Source organism: Puma concolor, chromosome A1 (assembly GCF_028749965.1).
Source record: "Puma concolor isolate L17-30 chromosome A1, mPumCon1.1.hap2, whole genome shotgun sequence".
Lineage (NCBI taxonomy): Eukaryota > Metazoa > Chordata > Mammalia > Carnivora > Felidae > Puma > Puma concolor.
The window spans coordinates 29086177-29109000 of NC_141667.1; the positions used below are offsets into that span (position 1 = coordinate 29086177).

At 37.7% G+C, this 22824-nt stretch overlaps 1 protein-coding gene across 3 annotated transcripts in view; it reads right to left on the minus strand.

Moving 5' to 3' along the window:
* Positions 1–1499: 1499 nt before the first annotated feature.
* Positions 1500–22824, minus strand: part of LOC112861625 (UDP-glycosyltransferase 3A2-like) — a 46880-nt gene continuing 25555 nt past the window's right edge. For 2 of the 3 annotated variants that reach the window (XM_086677019.1, XM_086677038.1), the window contains 5 exons: positions 18076–18184; positions 10600–11131; positions 4660–4891; positions 3121–3340; positions 1500–2005 (listed from right to left, as the gene is read on the minus strand). In XM_086677019.1, coding sequence (XP_086533145.1) covers positions 1729–2005; positions 3121–3340; positions 4660–4891; positions 10600–11131; positions 18076–18184 — 1370 coding nt within the window. In that variant the 3' untranslated portion in view covers positions 1500–1728. The remainder of the gene's footprint in view (positions 2006–3120; positions 3341–4659; positions 4892–10599; positions 11132–18075; positions 18185–22824) is intronic. The other variant, XM_086677029.1, reaches the window with a different exon arrangement.

The following is a 22824-nucleotide window of genomic DNA, read 5'->3' on the forward strand; positions in this document are numbered from 1 at the left end:
TCAAAATAAATAAATAAACACTTTTTTAAAAGAATTACAAAAATTAAACCTTGAATAACAGACACACACACACACACACACACACACACACATCCTCATGTGATGTGCTTGGGACTATAAGTGACATCGTGCAGCATGAGAACTCACAGGACTCGGTAGACACCTGGCACCACTTCACATTCTACCCAGAAAATCCTATCCTGACCTTGGTAAGGATGGGCCTCTTTCCACATCTGCAAGAAGTATTGGTAGCAGCTGCTTCATCCTCTATTTGAATTATTTCAAGATGTGGGCACAACCCCAGAATTAAGCAGTCAAACTATGGTTTCTGGGACCATCCTGCATATCTACTATTTTCTTCACTGTGTTATAACCCACAAGATAGCATACATTTGAAACTTTAAAGGAGAAATATAATTCAGAATTATACAGAATTATAAATCTGTAAATGCAAAAGCAAATATCAGCACATAATCACTTGAAAGTAAACTATATTATAAAGGGAACCTACCAGAGTGGGAGCCTGATGTCTAGTAAAGAATATCAAAAAGTCAAAAAAAAAAAAATGGAGCAAAATCTACAGACAATAAGATGGAGCCACCACACCAGTCCTTATCAAAGAAGCAAACAAGAAAACAAAAAATAACCCTGGTGGTTAATACACTCTTTTTCTGGTGTATGTTGCTAGGAACTGAATGTAATTGCTATACATAGTGGGTTACTTCCTATTTATGCCACAGTAGGGTGGCAGAAAGATGTTTCCTAAATCAACAAAGTCCTGGGAATGGCCATGGTCACTGGACCTGGGCCCCAGAGCCTCACACAGAGGTCTGGGATCTGACTTGAGGTCACCATGACTACATTTTTAAGAGTGAGAAATGAGAAGTTAATTGTGACAAGTGAAAAACACAGCATCAGCTGTGGCCGAAAGGCAGGCTCCAGGTCTGAGAGCAAAGGAGATGCTCTTCATAGGAGGGGACTCAGCACAGAGACCACAAGTGGAGTCCAGGGAGGGCCACCCCTGCCTAACTGCAGGACAGACAGAGGAGAGGCTTCCTGAGCTTGGACGTGAGGTGAGAAGGAGACACAAGAGGAAAGAGACCCAAACTGGAACAACTGGCCAAGATCTTATGTCATGCCATAAAAAGTGAGGATAGAGAAAGATCAGAGAGAGAAAAGTGTCCAGAGAGCAACAGTGAAGTAAGCAGGGCCCTGTGGAATGGGGAGGAAAGCAGGGCTGTCGGATGAAGGCCTGGATCTGAGTGAGGAGGCCATTGATGAGGGGCAAGTCAAGAAGCCAAGATAAAATTCACAGACACAGAGAGTAGAATGGGTGTTGGCAGGAGCCTGTGGGGTCATGGGGGTGGGGGCAGGGTTATGAGTATTTACTGTTTGATTAGCATGGAGTTTGAATTTGGGATGATGAAAACAGTTCTGGAATGAATGGTAGTGAGGTTTGCATGATAACATCAATGTGCTTAATGCCAACGACTGTACACTTAGTGGTTAAAATGGTAAATTTTACATAATATAAATTTTACCACAATTTTAAAAAAGATCCCAAGATTACTTCATAAGAATTTCTAAGCAGAGGCAGATTATAATGAGGAGATATTTGTGTTCCACCCTAAAGTGCCAATATGGGGAAGACACCATCAGTGTCCTGTGTTTGTTGGAAGCCTTGTACAACCAGTGGGTCCTGAGACAACTATCAACATTATATCCCCATCAGGCCTTCTTCAGCTTCCTGGCCCCACACAGCCACCTGGCCACCATGCCCAGCAGCTTCCCGCAGAGCCACAGGGTGCCCAGGGTGACCACCAGCAGGAACAAGAAGACGTCCAGCAGGTACTGCTCATGCCACGGCTGCTGCAGGGCGTGGGGCTTGAGGTGGGCCGCACCCCCTGTCTGGAGGATGTGGTCGATCCAGCCCACCAGCCTCTGGGCAGGGGTCAGGGGGTGGGAGCGCCTGATGATGCTGGCGGCCACCGCTGCTGACTTGTACCTGTTGGCAGACACAGAGGCAGGCCATTACTTCTGTGGTCTCAGAAGTCTTAGAGACCTTGTGTCACACATGCTTTCCTCTGCATGCACAGAAGACTAATTTTCAAGGAAAAGTTGTTGGCCTGGCCTTACCACCGTCCAGTTGGTCCCATTGAAAAGCTCAAACGAGCGCCTCCATGCAAAGATACATGATTAGTGCTAAAAGTGCTAAACTATAAAACAGGGACTAAGTTGTAAAGTCAAATCTCTACCCAGGAAGCTTATGGTTGATAAAGGGAAGAGTAGATATGAATATATGGGATGTAACATATAACCCACTCAGTATAGATGTCCTGGAGACCCTAATAAGTTATTCAGTTCATCCTGGTTATCAGATCATTGTGCTGGATGGGAATTTACCTAGGACATCATGGGCCCTTTTACTGATTCACTTAACATAAATTCATCCTTACTTTGTAGCAGGCCCTTTACTAGGCCCTGGGAATATGGGAACACAAGAGACACACTTGGCCATCTAGGGGAGCTTACTCTCTACAGTGTGAGGGACACACAATAAATTAAAACAGAAAGAAATGGGGATGGGGTAGTTGCTGATCCTGAGAAGCGATAAGAAGGAAAAATGAAATTATGATTGAAGGGAATGGGAGAAGAGTGCATTTAGGACTGTTAGATAAAGACTGCCTCTCTGAGGAGAGGGCATTGGAGATTAGTCCAACTGTCATGAAGGTGCCAATCCTGAGAGGAGAAGGAAGGATGTTTTAGAGAGCAACACTGACAAAGGGCCTGAGGCAGGAAACAGTGTGGCATATTGGGGGACTGAAAGGCAACATTCTGCCTTAAGTAATTCAATTATAAGCACCCTTAAAATATAACACCTCTCAGAAACCCTATATAAGTAGGTCACAGTCCTACTTATAGTTGAGTAGAACTCGTTCTCAATATCTAACCTAAATGCCTAGTCTTGCTCTCAAAGGTAACAGGTCAGATGTTAGCATCACATACATATTCCGTGTCCTGGAAGTTCCAGCTGTTATTGCAAAAGTGTGCCACACAGCACCCTTCGTATTTGATGCCTTCATTCAGCCTAAGTGACCACAAGCCCAAAGAGCTCCATACCTCTTGTCTTCTATGACTTCCTTCATCTTCAGAGCCAATGTCTCTGCCTTGATCTGCTTTAACTGGATAGAGACACCAAACTTTTTGGCTTCTACTCGGACCATGTTTTCAGCCTGTTCTTTAAGGACAGGAATCGCTACCATGGGTACACCATGTTGGATGGCCTCCATTATGCTATTCATCCCACCATGAGTGACAAAAAGACGGATGCGTGGGTGAGCTGTTGTAAATCAGGAACAGAGCAGAATATTTCAGGGTGAAAATTTTCAGAACATCTGATAAAGTAGCAAGGGCAGAAAAAAAATACAAAGAGATCTCAAATTATGTTGGAGAAACTGATATACTGATTTAGCTTAGGACACACTCAAGGGTGCATATTCCAAGATACAAGACTCTGGCCTTGTCTCTGTACAGAGATTCCTTAAAACAATCCATGTGGGAATAAGAACCCAAGGAAATCTGCAGAGAACAGTGCTTAGCAAGAAATAATCCTCCTCCCATATCCATCCTTTCATCCATCCATTCTTTTCTCTCAATGCTACATCTCTCTTGCGTCTCCCATCCCTGTTGTCTCTCTTGGTATCTCACTCTATCTCTGTTTCCATCTCTCACTCTCCATGTTTCACCCTCTCTCTTTCACTGTCCATTCACTTCCCTGTTATCTGAAGTCTTAACGCTTTCACTGACGACACATAATCATGTGACATTCATCAAACTTACACTTCATATGCTTTCTATTCAATTCCATAGGAAATCGTCTAAAGCAGAGAATGATGGACCACCCATCTCAGTATTTACAGTTCCTGTGTGCTTACTCCACCCTTCTTTAGAGAAAACTAAAACAAGTGTTGATAACAAAGAGTTCATCTCCAACACTGCCTCTCAACGGGGATGTGCATCAGAATTTATTTGTGTTTCTTTGAAAATCAGAATCTTTTTACATACCGCATGCCTTCTGAAAAAAATGTGCAGAACCACCTAGCTCTCTGTTACCAGAGAATTTGTTGAACCAGGTAAAAAGCTGAAAGGTTATTCAGCTTGACATTCAGATATTTTAGTACACTCTTCAGACAGTTAACAGAAACCTTGTGAAAGTATGAGTACATCTTTTGCAGCAAAGGAGGATGAACCAGGAAGTGTGGGAGTGTGTTTCTACAATGGCATAAAGCCTAACAGGTGCTCAAGATGCCTGGAAAACACTGGTAGTATGGCCCTTGATATGTGTTCTCAGAGTCCGTAAACTGTCTTTGTATTTAGGCAATGTTGTTCAGTGCCAAATATGGTAGGGTCAAAATAATGGCACGATAATATCACTTCTGACTGAAGGTATCAGGAATAGAAAGGAAGAAGAAAACATGGAAATTTTAGCCATTTGGGAAGTATACCTAATATCCCAAGAACTCCAGCTGGCTGCTCCATTCCTACCCTCTAGACATTACCTTTAGCTACCATCTGCTCCTTCATAGGCTGCTGGGGTGCCTAGTAGAGCCCTAAAGTTACATAAATGGAAAGAGAGAAATAGATCTGGGTAGTCCTTACCCAAGAGGTCATTCTGAGGAAGCCAGTCCACAATTTTCACATTTGCTGCCAATTTGACGTCTTTGGGCCACTTAGATGGCTTACATTTCCATATCACACCTTGAGACAGATGAGCAAAGGCACTGTTCATCTCCATGAGAACTTCCTGGGACTGATAGGTGCTCACTATGGAGCCCAGGGCCACAAGGACAAAACCAGAGTCTCCAAACTTGCTGATGAAATTCTCAAATTCCTGGAGAGAAGTGAGAAAGGACAGGATGTGAACAAAGTTGTTTATGAAAGCCTAGACATTCATGAAATGAAAGTCAACTATTAACTGAATACGCCCTCCTGTCAGTACCTAGAGCTCACTGTCTTGAAATTGTTCTCATAGCCCTGGGAACAGCTCAGTGCACTCTTCACTGTGCTCGTATCCATTGTGTCTGGTGGCTTTGAAGTCATTTTTCTGAGATCTCAGGACACGCCATACCATATGAATACCTTCAATAATCACAAATGGATGTGTAGAGAGCCTTAGGTGTCCAGCCACTATCACAATAGCCCACATTGCATATAAGGCACTTAACACATACTGTAGCACCAACACCTAGATTCAGAATGTCGATTTAACAATGTTTTAAGAAGAGGAAAGTACAGGTGGTGGAAACTTCTTTCTTCATTAACAACATGGCCCCAGAATAAGGGTGATCCTCATCCCTCATCCTAGTTCTGGGGATATGTGGTCACTTAGGAGTGTTCCAATGTCAGACCAGGGTGCTAGTGCCTGGGAGAGTGCCACTTGATGTCCTAGACCAGTAGGGGGCAGTAGGCCTTCTGGAAACTGAGGTAATGCTGGGAAAATATCTGTCATGTGTCTCCTTCATATGCTTATGAGCCATCTGTGTTTTCTTTGTTGACAGTTCTGGTAAGGTGTTCGGTCCATTTTTAAAATACTGGTTTTAATTGTTAAATTTTAATAGTTCTTTGTATATTGTGTATATTTGTGTCTGTGTTTATTTGAATATTTTGAATAATAGTTTTTAACAGATCTGTTCCAAACATTTGGTTGTGTTCTGTTCCTCCTCCTTTCATTCTCTTGATAATTCCTGCCCAGAAGAGAAATTTTAATTTCAACTTAGCACACTTATCAACTCTTTCTTTCATAGATCATGACTTAGGTTTTCATTTAAAAAGTTTTCACCAAACCCTAGGTCCTCTAGATTCTTTTCTGATATCATATTCTAAAAGTTTCATACTTTGCACTTGCTTTTTATATTAAGGTTTACCGTCTGTTTTGAGTTAATTTTCTTGAATGTGTAGGATCTGAGGCTAATTAATTTTCTATGTAGTCAGATCATTTTTCCAGCACTGTTGGTTTTTGAAAGTCTGCTTTCTCTATACTATTGTCTTTACTCCTTTATGACACATCAGCCCACTAAATTTATGTGGGTCTATTTTGGCTTCTCTATTCTGTTACATTGACTTCTAATCTTTTGCCAATATCATACATACCATTTTGATTATTGTAGCTTTATAGTAAGTCATGAAGTTGACAATATCACTCCTCAAACTTTGTTCTTCATCTTCAATATTGTGTTGGCTTTTTAGGGTTTTTGCCTCTCCATGCAAATTTTAAAATTTTTTAATTAATATCCACAAAATAGTTGCAGAGGTTTTGATTGGGATTGCATTGAATGTATAGATCAATTTTCAAAGAACTAATGTCTTGGCAATATTGAGTCTTCTTACCCATGAACATGGACTTACTCTCCATTTATTTAGTTCTTTAATTTCTTTCTTTCTTTAGAGTTTTGTAGTTTTCCTCATTTAATCTTGTATATATACATATTTTTTATTTATTCCTAAGATCTCATTTTTGGTAGTGCTAATGTAAATAGTATATTGTTTTTAATTTCATATTCCTCCATTCATTGCTGATATATAAGAAAAGGATGATTTTATACATTAAACTAGTGTCCTGTGGCATTGCTCCAATTGCTTACTAATTCTAGGATTTTTTTTATGACTTTTCAGATTTTCTAAATGGACCATCATGCCATCTGTGAACAAAACCACATTATTTCCTCCTGTCTAATCTATATGCCTTTTATCTCCTTTTTTGTCTTATTGCTTTACTTAGGACCTCCAGTATGAGGCTAAAATGTGGCAGTGAGAAGACAAACTTGCATTCTACCTTGATACAGAGAAGTTTTTTTATCCTGATGAAGTCCAATTTATGTATTTTTTTCCTTTGTTACTCATGCTTTGGTGTCACATCTACAAATTCATTGCCAAATCCAAGTCTGTGTACATTTATCCCTTTCTTGTCTTCTAAGAATTTTATGGCTTTTAGCTCTTTATTTAGGCCATTGATCCATTTTGAGTTCATATTGGTATGTGGTGTGAGGAAGGCTCAAAATACATTCCCTTCAATGTGAGCAAATATCCAATGGTCTCAGAACCATTTTCTGAAGAGAATCTGAAGAGACTGCATTGGTTGTTTTTGGCATCCTTGTAAAAATGAATTAGTCACAGATGTATGAGTCATTCTTCTTTTTATTCAGGGTCTTTGGTTATTCAGGGTCTCTTCATTTGGTTATTCAGGGTCTTTGGTTATTCAGGGTCTCTTCATTTCCATATGCATTTGAAAACTGCCTTTTTCATCTATAAAAAAGGCCATTAAGGGGCGCCTGGGTGGCGCAGTCGGTTAAGCGTCCGACTTCAGCCAGGTCACGATCTCGCGGTCCGTGAGTTCGAGCCCCGTGTCGGGCTCTGGGCTGATGGCTCGGAGCCTGGAGCCTGTTTTCGATTCTGGGTCTCCCTCTCTCTCTGCCCCTCCCCCGTTCATGCTCTGTCTCTCTCTGTTTCAAAAATAAATAAAACGTTAAAAAAAAAAATTTAAAAAAAATAAAAAAAAATAAAAAAAAAAAGGCCATTAAACTATTGATAAGGATTAGATTAAATCTGTAGATAATTTTCAGTAGTATTGCTCTTTTAACAATATTAAGTATCATAACCCATGATCTAGAGATATCTTTTTATTTATTTAGTTCTTTCTTAATTTCTCTCAGGAAATTTGTAGTGTCCAGTGAACATACATGTCTTTCACCTCCTCAGTTTAATTGGATGCTGTTGTAAGCAGAATAATTTACTTGGTTTCATTTTCAGGTTGTTCCTAGCCAGTGTATGGAAACACAAGTCCTATTTCCATGTTGATATTTTCCCTGCAACATTGCTAGATTTGTTTAACATCTAGTAGTTTCTTTTTGGTGTGTGAAGTCTTTGGGATGTTCTATAGAGAGAATTATGTCATATAAAAAAATGTAAGCTATTTTGACATTGTCCATTCCAATTTGGAATTTCTTTTTCTTGCCTACTTGCTCTGTCTATGGCATATTTAAGTAGCAGTGGGCATCTTAGACTACTGACCTGAGGCAGCACAATTTCTGTCTATCATAAAGAATATGATGTTAGCTGTGAGTGTTCCAGTAAATACTCTTTGTCATGTGAAGAAGTACCTTTTTTACCCTTAGTTTTGTTTTTATCATGAAAAGGTATTCATTTAGTCAAATATCTTTTCTGCATATATTGACATGATGTGTTTATTCCTTCCACTCTAATAATGTATTACATTGATTGATTTGTTATATTAAACCATTTATAAAATATTTTTACCTCCTGTGAACTTTTTGACTGAAGTCTATTTTGTGTGATATTAATTAGCATATATTATGCTATATAATATATAGCATATAATAATTCCTAGATTATTCTTAGGAAATTTTTTTACATTTATTTATTTTTGAAACAGAGAGACAGAGACAGAGTGCGAGCATAAGAGGGGCAGAAACAGAGAGACACAGAACCTGAAGCAGGCCCCAGGCTCTGAGCTGTCAGCACAGGGCCCAATGTGGGGCTCCAACTCACGAATGGTAAGATCATGACCTGAGCCGCAGTCACATGCTTAACCAAATGAGCCAGCAGGCCCCCTAGGAAGTTTCTGATTTAATCCCCTAAAAATGAGCATTAATACAGTTTTGTCAATTCTTTATAACAGTTTCTCCATCCTCTTCATGGTTTGGTTGTTCCCAATTCCCAACCTATACCCCATTGTTCCATTGGGCTGTAATTGACTCCATCCAGCACTACACTGTTAGAACTACCATTCTGGGGGACCACTTAAAATCACCTTTACTATCTTTTGATAATTATAAGATTAATGTAAATCTATTATTTAAAACTGAAAAGAGCACAACATGACATTAGAATAGGAAGTTCCATGCTCTCATTCTGTACAGAAATATTTTTAAAATATTTTATTTGAAGTACTTAAAAGATAAAAATAAAAATAACTAAAAACTAACTGTACCCCAGGCAATTGTGTAACCAGTCTCACCAAAGTTGGCAGATAGTTATGAAAACAACCTCTCACCAGAGGTTGACTGGACCCTCACCTTACTCCATACAAAAAACTCAACTCAAAATTGATTAAAGACTTAATCCTAAAACGGAAACAACAAAGCTCTTAGAAAAAAAACACAGGGTGAAACTTCATGGTATTGGTCTTGCTATTGATTTCAAAAATATAGCACAATAAACTAGAAAATGAAATATCAAAATCAAAAGAAACAAACACCAAAACAAACAACAAAACAAGTGAGACTACATTAAACTACAAAGCTTCTGCACAGCAAAGAAACAATCAACAGAGTAACAGAAGACCTACAGAATAGGAAACATTTATAAACCATAATCCTAAGAGATTAATCTCCAAAATGTATAAGAAAGGCTTACAATTCAATGGAGAAGAAAAAAGTCTTATAACTCTATTAAAAATAGATGGAGGACTTGAATAGACATTTATCCAAAGAAAACATGCCAAATGGCAAACAGATATATGAAAAAAGTGCTCAACAACACTAGCCATCAAGGAAATACACATCAAAACCACAATGAGCTATTAATTCACAAATATTGGTAGTTTTTTTTAAAAATCAGAAGACAACTAGTGTTAAAGATATGGAGAAATAACAACCCTTACACACTGTGGTTGGGAATGAAAAATGTCAAAGGCACTAAGGACAATAGTATGGAAATTTCCCCACAAATTAAAAACAGAAAATGGAAATCAAGATCTCAAAGAGATGTCTGTATTCCCATATTCACTGAAGCACTATTCACAATAAGCAAGATATGGAAACAAACAAAATATCCATCAAAGATGAATGGTTGAAGAAATTGTGATATATATATATATATATTCCATTATATATATATATATATATTCCATTATATATAATATATATATTCTTTAAAAAATACTACATATTTTTAAAAGTTCTCTATATTCTTTAAAAAACAATACTTATATTCTTTAAAAAAGAATACTATATGTTCTTTTAAAAAGAATATTATGTATTCTTTAAAAAAGAAGAAAATTTTGCAATATGGGAAAACATGGGTGAAACTTAAAGATATTATAAGTGACATAAGCCAGATAAGCAAATACTGCATGAGTTAACTTATCTGAAGCATTTAAAATATTCAAATTCATAAAATGAAAAGTGGCAGCTGGTTTCCAAGGTTTAGGGTTTAAGAGAAAAGGGTAGCTATTATTCAATGAAGAAAGAATTACAGATAAGTGAGATAAATAAGGTCTAGAGATCTGAGATCCAATATGGTACCTACAGTAAATAATCATGTATTGTATGGTTAAAATTTTGATAAGGGTCTAGATCTCATATTAAGTGTTTTTACCAAAATAATATAAAATTTAAAATGGAATAGAATAAATAGAATAGAAAAATAAAAATTAAAAAATTAAAAAAATAAAAATTTACATTTAGGTGTTTTGTTTGTCTCATCCTACTTCACTCCCAGTTCCCACTGGCAGGGAAGCCACCAACTCTGCACTGAAGAGCTCTGCATGAAGTCCCTATTGAGCACTAAGGTTTTACTTACTTGTGGTACTGGTTTAACAGGTCTGGCCATTAAGCCTCCAACATACACAGTGTTGGGAAGCAGGGGCCTAGCAAACTCAAGGGCAAAGTCAGAGTTAACAAACCACAGCTCTGCTTTCTTTAAAAGATGAGACAAAACTGGCCTGGAGCCTTCCGGGAAATGTTCCTTGATGGTGTTCTCAATGGTAGAATGGATTTGCCTTTGCTTTATGGAGAAATCAAAGAACATCAGAAAATTCCTCACTCTGCCCCAGAAGTCCATGTGGTCGGTGAGCAAGGAACGGAATAATGGAACATAAGACACAGGACTTGGTAGCCCATGGTCCACACTTCCAAATTGGGTAGGAAGAATTGACACAAATGGCTTCCCAAGCTTCTCAGCAATGAGGAAAGAACAGAAGTCAAGTGCTTCAACAAATACCAAGTCAAAGTTCTCATTTTTTAAGAAATCCATGATATCACCTCTCCTTAGCAAATCACTGCATCGAATTCCCAGTTGTTTCATTAATGATACAAAGTTGTCAAACGCTTCCCTGTAAAAACAAAAACAAACAAACAAACAAACAAACAAAAAAACTAAAGACAAATATTCATTGGAGGTGTTAATTTCACAATATTTTACCACCCACCCATTTTACCAGTGTCCAATGAATACTCTGCTCTGATCACTCTGCTCCAGGTGTTTCTGCCTCCTGAAATGTTCTCACCTCCTCCCCTCCCCTTTCTCTGGCCAATCCATATGCACCCACTATCAGAGCTAATTCAAGATCCTTCTGCTTTGAAAGCATTCCCTACACTAGCAGATTTTAGAGTTTCATTTCTAGTTGATACATTCTTTTTTTTTTACTATGAAATTTACTGTCAAATTGGTTTCCATACAACAGCCAGTGCTCATCCCAACAGGTGCCCTCCTCAATGCCCATCACCCACTTTCCCCTCCCCTCCATCCCCCATCAACCCTCAGTTTATTCTCAATATTTAAGAGTCTCTTATGGTTTTCCTCCTTCCGTCTCTGTAACTCTTTTTTTTTCCCCTTCTCCTCCCTCCTGGTCTTCTGTTGAGTTTCTCAGGATCCACATATGAGTGAAAACATATGGTATCTGTCTTTCTCTGCCTGACTTATTTCACTTAGCATAACACTCTCCAATTCCATCCACGTTGCTACAAATGACCAAATTTCATTCTTTCTCATTGCCAATTCATATTCCATTGTATACATAAACCACATCTTCTCTATCCATTCGTCAGTTGATGGACATTTAGGCTCTTTCCATAATCTGGCTATTGTTGAAAGTGCTGCTATAAACAATGGGGTACAAGTACCCCTATGCATCAGCAGTCCTGTATCCCTTGGGTAAATTCCCAGCAGTGCTATCGCTGGGTCATAGGGTAGATCTATTTTTAATTTTTTGAGGAACCTCCACACTGTTTTCCAGATCAGCTGCACCAGTTTGCATTCCCACCAACAGTACAAGAGGGTTCCCATTGCTCCACATCCTCTCCATCATCTATAGTCTCCTGATTTGTTCATTTTAGCCACTCTGACTGGAGTGAGGTGATATCTCAATGTGGTTTTGATTTGTATTTCCCTGATGAAGAGTGACATTGAGCATCTTTTCATGTGCCTGTTGGCCATCTGGATGTCTTTTATTTCTGATTTTATTTTTTATTTTTATTTATTTATTTTATTTTTTTACATATCATTTCTTTCATTTAATATTACATATTAAACATTTTCTATAATTGTTTTAATTTTCTTCTTTATTTTTTAAAGTTTACATCCAAATTAGTTAGCATATAGTGAAACAATGATTTCAGGAAGAGATTCCTTAGTGCCCCTTACCCATTTAGCCCATCCCCCCTCCCTCAACCCCTCCAGCAACCCTCAGTTTGTTCTCCATATTTATGAGTCTCTTCTGTTTGGATACTAGCCCTTTATCCAATATGTCATTTGCAAATATCTTTTACCATTCCATCCGTTGCCTTTTAGTTTTGTTGACTGTTTCCTTTGCAGTGCAGAAGCTTTTTATCTTGAATGAGGTCCCAATAGTTCATTTTTTCTTTTAATTCCCTTGCCTTTGGAGATGTGTCAAGTAAGAAATTGCTGCGGCTGAGGTCAGAGAGCTTTTTCTTGCTTTCATCTCTAGGGTTTTGATGGTTTCCTGTCTCACATTCAGGTCCTTCATCCATTTTGAGTTTATTTTTCTGAGTGATGTAAGAAAGTGGTCTAGTTTCATTCTTCTGCATGTTGCTGTCCAGATCTCCCAGCACCATTTGTTAAAGAGACTGTCTTTTATCCATTGGATATTCTTTCCTGTTTTGTCAAAGATTAGTTGGCCATACATTTGTGGGTCCAATTCTGGAGTCTCTATTCTATTCCATTGGTCTATGTGTTTGTTTTTGTGCCAATACCATGCTGTCTTAATGATGACAGCTTTGTAGTAGAGACTAAAGTCTGGGATTGTGATGCCTCCTGCTTTGGTTTTCTTTTTCAATATTATTTTGGCTATTTGGGGTCTTTTGTGGTTCCATACAAACTTTAGGATTGCTTGTTCTAGCTTCGAGAAGAACGCTGGCGCAATTTTGTTTCGGATTGCATTAGATGTGTAGATTGCTTTGGGTAGTGTTGACATTTTAACAATATTTACTCTCCAATCCATGAAAAAGGAATGTTTTCCCATTTCTTTATATCTTCTTCAATTTCCTTCATAAGCTTTCTATAGTTTTCAGCATACAGATCTTTTACATCTTTGGTTAGATTTATCCCTAGGTATTTTATGCTTCTTGATGCAATTGTGAATGGGATCAGTTTCTTTATTTGTCTTTCTGTTGCTTCATTGTTAGTGTATAAGAATGCAACTGATTTCTGTACATTAATTTTGTATCTTGCGACTTTTCTGAATTCATGTATCAGTTGTAGCAGCTTTTTGGTGGAATCTTTCGGGTTTTCCATGTAGAGTAGCATGTCATCTGTGAAAAATGAAAGTTTGACTTCTTTACCGATTTGGATACTTATTTATTTCGTTTTTTTGTCTGATTGCTGATGCCAGCACTTCCAACACTATGTTAAACAACAGTGGTGAAAGTAGACATCTCTGTTGTGTTCCTGAGGAAAGTTCTCATTTTTTCCCCATTGAGGATGATATTGGCTATGGGCTTTTCATAAATGGCTTTTATGATGCTTAAGTATGTTCCTTCTATCCCGACTTTCTCAAGGGTTTTTATTAAGAAAGGATGCTAAATGTTGTCAAATGCTTCTTCTGCACTGATTGACAGGATCATATGGTTCTTTTCTTTTCTTTTATTAATGTGATGTATCACACTGATTTATTTGTGAATGTTGAACCCCCCCTGCAGCCCAGGAATGAATCCCACTTGATCATGGTGATTAATTCTTTTTATATGCTGTTGAATTCGATTTGCTAGTATCTTATTGAGAATTTTTGCATCCATATTCATCAGGGATATTGGCCTGTAGTTCTCTTTTTTTGCTGGGTCTCTGTCTGATTTAGGAATCAAAGTAATGCTGGCATCAAAGAATGAGTCTGGAAGCTTTCCTTCCCTTTCTATTTTTTGCAACAGCTTGAGAAGAATAGGTATTATCTCTGCTTTAAATGTCTGGTAGAATTCTCCAGGGAAGCCATCTGGTCCTGGACTCTTTATTTGTTGGGAGATTTTTGATAACTGATTCAATTTCTTCGCTGGTTATGGGTCTGTTCAAATTTTCTAGTTCTTCCTGTTTGAGTTTTGGAAGTGTGTGGGTGTTTAGGAATTTGTCCATTTCTTCCAGGTTGTCCAGTTTGTTGGCATATAGTTTTTCATAGTATTCCCTGATAATTTCTTGTATATCTGAGGGATTGGTTGTAATAATTCCATTTTCATTCATGATTTTATCTATTTGGGTCCTCTCCCTTTTCTTTTTGAGAAGCCTGGCAAAAGATTTATCAATTTTGTTTATTTTTTCAAACAACCAACTCTTGGTTTCAGTGATCTGCTCTACTGTTTTTTTAGATTCTATATTGTTTATTTCTGCTCTGATCTTTATTATTTCTCTTCTTCTGCTGGGTTTGGGGTGTCTTTGCTGTTCTGTTTCTATTTCCTTTAGGTGTGATGCTCTCTTTAACTTTCATTTGTATACTGACTTTTTATCAGTGACTGTCCTGTTTCCTAAGTGAACTGTGGAAATAACTTCATGACATCAATATTCATGATATAGCCCTTTTAGTTGAAATTGAGAATAGCCTGAATTTGATAGATTGCCTCACACAAGGAACTTTCTGATGGCAATATTTGAATTCTAATTTTAAGCTGAACGTGAGATTTACGTCTTCCTACCAGAAAAGATTAACATTTAAAACAAACAAAAATAAAAGCCTTTGTGAAGCTAACTACTATCCTTTCCACTTCATACCCAGCTGGAGTATTCACAAAAGTTCATGCTAAAATTTTACCAGTATCTATTAAGACTCTGGTCTATGGCACTGTTCCAGGAACCATTCTGCTTCAATGTTTTTGCATCAGTTCCTGCAAGGAAAATGATCCTTTTTATGCAGCATAGGGACAAATAGATGAGAATGTTCCTGACCAGAGGTTACAGGTACAAGTACTTTGGTGACCCATGGGCCTACCATTTGAATGAAGAACTAAGAGAATCAATGGCCTGGCCAACCTGTAACCTGTACAACACTACACTATGTCAGCCCACTGAAAGAAAGCCCACAGGTGAGAACTCATTGGCAATATGCAGATCTACACCTGGGGGTTAAAATCAACTTCATGTGATAACAGGTGATTAGCTGAAATTATTCTCTATTATATTTTAAGTGATTTCACCTGAACAGTGCTGCTAAATATTGGTGATAAATTTAAAATATGAAGTACAAATTCCTCAAAAGTAGAACATTAATCATGTCAGAAATTAAGTTAATTGAAAAAATATAGGAAAGCACTGTGCTTGGTATATTATACCATATGTGACATGTATATAAAACCAGCCTTCAGGGCGGCAGGGTGGCTCAGTCGGTTAAGCGTCCGACTTCAGCACAGGTCATGATCTCACATTCTGTGAGTTCCAGCCCCGCGTCAGGCTCTGTGCTGACAGCTCAGAGCCTGGAGCCTGCTTCAGATTCTGTGTCTTCCTCTCTCTCTGCTCCTCCCCTGCTCTCACTGTCTCTCTCTTTCTCAAAAATAAAATAAACATTTAAAAAAAACGGCCTTCTGGCACAAAAACAGACACATAGACCAATGGAATAGAATAGAAACCCCAGAACTAGACCCACAAACGTATGGCCAACTCATCTTTGACAAAGCAGGAAAGAACATCCAATGGAAAAAAGACAGTCTCTTTAACAAATGGTGCTGGGAGAACTGGACAGCAACATGCAGAAGGTTGAAACTAGACCACTTTCTCACACCATTCACAAAAATAAACTCAAAATGGATAAAGGACCTGAATGTGAGACAGGAAACCATCAAAACCTTAGAGGAGAAAGCAGGAAAAGACCTCTCTGACCTTAGCCGTAGCAATCTCTTACTCGACACATCCCCAAAGGCAAGGGAATTAAAAGCAAAAGTGAATTACTGGGACCTTATGAAGATAAAAAGCTTCTGCACAGCAAAGGAAACAACCAACAAAACTAAAAGGCAACCAACGGAATGGGAAAAGATATTTGCAAATGACATATCGGACAAAGGACTAGTATCCAAAATCTATAAAGAGCTCCCCAAACTCCACACCCGAAAAGCAAATAACCCAGTGAAGAAATGGGCAGAAAACATGAATAGACACTTCTCTAAAGAAGACATCCGGATGGCCAACAGGCACATGAAAAGATGTTCAGCGTCGCTCCTTATCAGGGAAATACAAATCAAAACCACACTCAGGTATCACCTCACGCCAGTCAGAGTGGCCAAAATGAACAAATCAGGAGACTATAGATGCTGGAGAGGATGTGGAGAAACGGGAACCCTCTTGCACTGTTGGTGGGAATGCAAATTGGTGCAGCCGCTCTGGAAAGCAGTGTGGAGGTTCCTCAAAAAATTAAAAATAGACCTACCCTATGACCCAGCAATAGCACTGCTAGGAATTTATCCAAGGGACACAGGAGTACTGATGCATAGGGGCACTTGTACCCCAATGTTCATAGCAGCACTCTCAACAATAGCCAAATTATGGAAAGAGCCTAAATGTCCATCAACTGATGAATGGATAAAGAAATTGTGGTTTATATACACAATGGAGTACTACGTGGCAATGAGAAAAAATGAAATATGGCCTTTTGTAGCAACGTGGATGGAACTGGAGAGTGTGATGCTAAGTGAAATAAGCCATACAGAGAAAGACAGATACCATATGGTTTCACTCTTATGTGGATCCTGAGAAACTTAAGAGAAACCCATGGGGGAGGGGGACAAAAAAAAAAAAAAAAGAGGTTAGAGTGGGAGAGAGCCAAAGCATAAGAGACTGTTGAGAACTGAGAACAAACTAAGGGTTGATGGGGGGTGGGAGGGAGGAGAGGGTGGGTGATGGGTATTGAGGAGGGCACCTTTTGGGATGAGCACTGGGTGTTGTATGGAAACCAATTTGACAATAAATTTCATATATAAATAAAAAAAAAAAAAACGGCCTTCAAGGTAATCAGTTTAAGGAAGAAGAGATGAGATATAGAATTTAAAAATGTATCAATAACAACATTAGATGATATAGACAAAATTTCAAATCAGTACTTTAGATCAGATCTCTTATATATGAGAAAATTTGGAGTCTAGTTTGACTAAGGAAAATGACTTTATAAAAAAGCCATATTTTATGACCACCTACTAGCAAACAGAATTTCTAAGGAAGAAGGGGGATGGACATTAAGCCACTGTATTAAGCAAGTAAGGAATGAATTTGTGTCTTCCCCTCTGATGTCAAACATGAAGAACTTTCTATACATTCTAGGTAATGGCAAAGCTCTCAGGTTACTCACTCATTGTGTATCGCCAAGATATTTGGTTTCTTAAACGAGTTTAAAAGACACTGGTTTGAGGTATAAGAAATCAATATTCATAAGCATTTTTCTATTCTTGAATTTATGTGAGGAAGTGGGAGGAAAAATAAGTATAATATGGCGACTCCCATTTGCATACCAACAATGAGAAATTAAATTGTCTATCCACCATCTGTGTGGTGGAGAATATGCAAACACTGTAGGTGAAGTGTTGCCAGGAAGATCCAAAAGGAACAATCCCCCTCATACACAGAAATGCATTCCTACTTTCAGTGGAAGAGGCACACTACACAGACTGAATAATTGTGAGTAAAAATTCATCTACTCCATTTATCCTCTGCCCCCTGTCATTGATGTCCCCATCTATCCATTTATCCATTCATCTATCCATTGCTCTTAAACTGACTCCAAGTATCTATGTATCCAACCATTCATTTAAATCACTAAAACGGTAAGTCTTTCAAGCAGAGAATAAAAGAAATTACCTGCCATGCAAAGCTTCTGTCACAAGGAAATCAAAACATTTCTTGAATTCTTTTTTATGATCTTCAGGTGGAAGCCAACTGATAACTTCATATGATGTTTCACCCTTTTCTTAAAAAAAGAGGATAAAAACTAAAACACCAATAGGAAAATTTTTAATTATGCCATACAACCCAAATTAACATTCACATGAAGATATCATGGTTTATTTATTCCAATTATTGTAAATATTTTCAAATGTTCCCTTACTGAACTTCTATTTTGTATGGTTTTTTTCTGCTTTCTCATTTCTTCAATCACACAACCTGCCAATATTTATTGATAACCTGTTAATAGGTTTAGATACTTTTATTCATTTTAAAGTACTTCAAGATTCTATTTAAAGTTTTCACATAAAGGTATAACTATTCATCATTTTATAGGTGGGAAAACAGAGATGAAAGGAGTGCCAGATAATTTGTCAGGATTGCACATAGAGTGAATGGCATACCTTATATTTAAATACAGACCTTATTTTATACCCGTTCCCCTGTCATTTATCACTTAGAAAAAGAAATCATTTTCGGGGCGCCTGGGTGGCTCAGTCGGTTAAGTGCCGACTTCAGCTCAGGTCACGATCTCGCAGTCTGTGAGTTCGAGCCCCGCATCGGGCTCTGGGCTGATGGCTCAGAGCCTAGAGCCTGCTTCTGGTTCTGTGTCTCCCTCTCTCTCTGCCCCTCCCCCGTTCATGCTGTGTCTCTCTCTGTCTCAAAAATAAATAAACGTTAAAAAAAATTAAAAAAAAAAAAGAAAAAGAAATCATTTTCATTAAAATTAAAAGTGAAACATGCAGAGGTTTTTCATTCTACCAAAAAATACCAATGTCTAAATTAAAAATTTAGTCTTCTAAATTAAAAATTGCAGTTAAAAATTGCAGTCTTCTGCAGCCCTACTTACCATCCTGGCATTTTCCCCATAACTCCTGTGTAATAAAAAGTCTAACACCATTTTTGAAGTTAGACTGCTGACAGCTTTCAAGCTTCATCTCTCCCTTAACCTTCCGTGACATATCCTGAAAAACTTAGAGGAAAGACTCAACATGCCCTCCCTTGTGTGACCAAGATTTTCAAGCCAAGCAAGCCAGACCCACGTTAGGGGGATCCTCACCTCCATCCCACTCAGAAGCTTCCACAATTGGCATTTAGAGACAAAAGTATGGGTTTAGTCTTTACATGGTCTTGATTATGTGTCTCACACAAACCTATTTTCTGTATCAGATTGGATTGTGTTTCTGGATTCCAGCATGAGCTGTGATTGACACTAGGCTAGGTAGAATTCTGTGACTGTGTGTCGCAGTCAGGTATTGCCCCCTTAAGAATGGTCCTCCAGAGTAGAACTGATAGCAATTTACAAGTGCACTGAATGATGTAAAGAAGGGTAGTTACCAAGTGGTATGATGAGATCGATACCTGCAAAAGTAGATGGTGCACTAGAACCTTAGAAAATGACTTTTCTGCTGCTGCTGATTATCTTGTAGCTAGAGGAAAATCTCGATTAACACAGTAATAGAGAAAAAGACTGATGACAGGCCCATGGAGTTATTTCAAGGAGTTAGTTCGAATTAATTTCACATGTCTCAAAATTATCCATGGGGAGACCCCTAACTTTGATGATACTAATGGGGATATTCTGAAGAAGAAGCTTATATATATATATATATATATATATATACATACATATGTATGTAGGTATATACATACATAGGCAGGTTATAACAGATACTTCCCCAAAATACATCTAATGACAACCAAAAGAAAGAGGAAAGAGAGGAGATGGGCAGGGTGGGAGAGTCAGGAAAGAAAACAGAGTTCTGTTTTGATACCTGTGGGAATCTAACATTACTTTTAAAAATTTACAACTGATAAAGGGCACAAGTTGCTTTTGTACCTCTCTGTCAGAACTTCCAAATGAATTTTAACATTGGATGAGATGAAACAATGACAAAGATTAGTGAGATTAGTGTTCTTAATCAATACTGGGGCAAAAATAACAGATATAATGATTATATTTTCTATATTTATGTAGATATTCCTGTATTACTAGGAGCCAAAAGTATTAGATACAGGACAAATTTCCATGCCCTGTCTTAACTACTGGGATAAAATATCCCATAGTTATAGCAACCACCTTTTACATCATCTACTAATAGTTATTGTTGTCTTATGTAACATGTCATAAATTAAAATAATATTAGAGTTCTGGCACTTATAGTCAGCTTGACAAAAAAGGACGTGTTTGGATCTGTCCAACATATTAACCTTTAAATACAACCCAATACATATTGAAACAGTGGCTTTAAGGATGAAATCCCATTATAAAAGATCTATTAAGCAAAGGAGTGATTATCTACACTGCTTTTCCATTTAATAGCTTAATTTAGATTAATTCATAAACCTGAAAATAATTTATGATACCTTGCAGAACATTACTATAACATTATTGCAATGATGCATCATATTAAGCCTGCTCCCCATCTCCAATATTATTGAAATTGCTGACTCTAAGTAGTAATAGATACTTTGCAAGCATAGATTTGTTAATATGTTCTGATCCTATTTCAACAAGATCTCAGCTGCAGTTTCTCTTCTCCTTCATCTTTGAAGGGTACAAATCACTTGTACTGACTTCTCATGGACTACCTCAACAGCCTTGCTCATAAGCTTTGCTGGCAAGATCTTAACCACATTCACCTTTCTCCAGGAGCACGTGTATGACACTATATTGTGGACAACTTTTGTAGAGATTCATTGAACACACTCATTCAAGACACAAAAATTCACATAGAGGCTCACAAAGAGGGATGTGCTGCTGCCTTACACAAAGCAGAAGCTACAGCACCTCAGGTGATTCCTAAGAAGAATTATTTGTTCAGTGGAGGACTTTCCATCCCTGACACTGTCAAGAAAGTACTCCTGTGGTCCACTTTGAGCACATATGTATAAAAAGCTTTCCTGGAAACACATTCAAACAGAAACTGGTGAAAATTCTCTTTTATATACACACACACACATATTCAACATCATATGTATATATATAATTTTGTAAAAAAAAAAAAAAGGTCAAAAGATAGTAGGAAAATTTCTGGGAAGATGGTAGAGCAACAGGAATCTGCCTCCCCTAATTAAATAAAAATTGAACTAGAAGACTCGGTCTAGAGTATCTATTTTGAAGAGTTGCAGTAACTTCTAGGGCAGGTTTTCAATGTAAATTGCAGATAATTTTACTCTATTTCAGTTATTTCAGCTTTTATCACAATAGCAACTATCCATCCCCTGCCCCCATCACATGGCAAGCACCTATACATGTGTTCACAAAGCAGCATGCACAGAGGTTTCAAGAACCAGAGTGGACCAAAACAAACAAACAAACAAACAAACAAAATCCAAATATCACATATCTGGGTTCTGATTGCTGCTTGCTGCTCTAATCACAGAAGTGCAGACAAAGAAGTAGGCAGCAAAGTCTTTGCTATCCCTACACCTATTGTTGCAACCATCTCCCCCTTCTGGCTGAATGGACTTCAAGGGATCTTAAAAGGCTGATGATCTTTTTTTCTCCCTTATTTTTCTGTTTTTCCCTTATGCGAGACAGATATTAAAGGCTAGAACATTGGAAAACAACTACATAAACCAGGAACATTAGAAGAAAATGTCCACTTATGACCAGGAAAAGGTCCAGAAAATACCTGAGGACATTGAAATCTACATCTTATATTGATCTTTTCCACAACAGCAGGATAAAACAATCACAAAAATTAATAAACAAAACGAATAACAAAAATTTGCAGACCTTGGGGAAGGGAGGAAAGTCTCATCTCCAGATTCAACACATGGTTAGATTCAAATATTCAGTCTTCTACAAAAATCACAAGACACACCAAGAAGCTGAAAACGAAAGCCTATTCAGAGGAAAATAATAAATCAACAGAAACTGTTCTTGAGAAAAACCTGATGGTAGATATACCAGACAATGTCTTTAAAATCACTGCCTTAAAGATTCTCAGAGAACTAAAGCAAGATGTGGGGGAGGTAGAGGAAAAAAAATGTGCAAAATAAAAATGTCAATAAAGGGATAGAAAATCAAAAAAGAAGCTAAAAATGAATTCTAGAAATGAAAAATACAACTAATGTGATGAAAATTTCACTAGAGGCATTCAAAGGCAGATTTGAGGCAAAAGAAATTAACAGTGAACCTAAAGAGAAGATAATGGAAATGATAGAGGCTGGAGAGCAGTAAAGTTAAGACTGAAAACAAGACAACATAGCCTAAGGATCCAACATATGCACTGTGGATGCTCAGAAGGAGAAGAAAGAAAGAAAGGGATAGAGAGAATATTTCAGCTATGATCTCCCAAATCTCCCAAATTGGATGAAAGATGTGAATATAAACATCCAAGCTCATCAACTCCAAGAAAAATGGGCTCAGACACATAGTCAAGACACATTATAATCAAATTTAGAAAGATAAAAAGAGAATATTAAAAGCAGCAAGAGAAAAGTGACTCATCACATACAAGTGATTGTCAATGAGATTATCAATAGATTTCTAATCAGAAACTTTAGAGACCAGAAGTCAGCAGGCCAATACATTCAAAGTGGTAAAATAAAAGAATGGCCCCCCAAAAAATTCTATATCTGGCAACACTGTCCCTCAAAAGTGAGGGGAAAATCAAAACATTCCCAAATAAACAAAACCTAAGGAAACTTGCTACT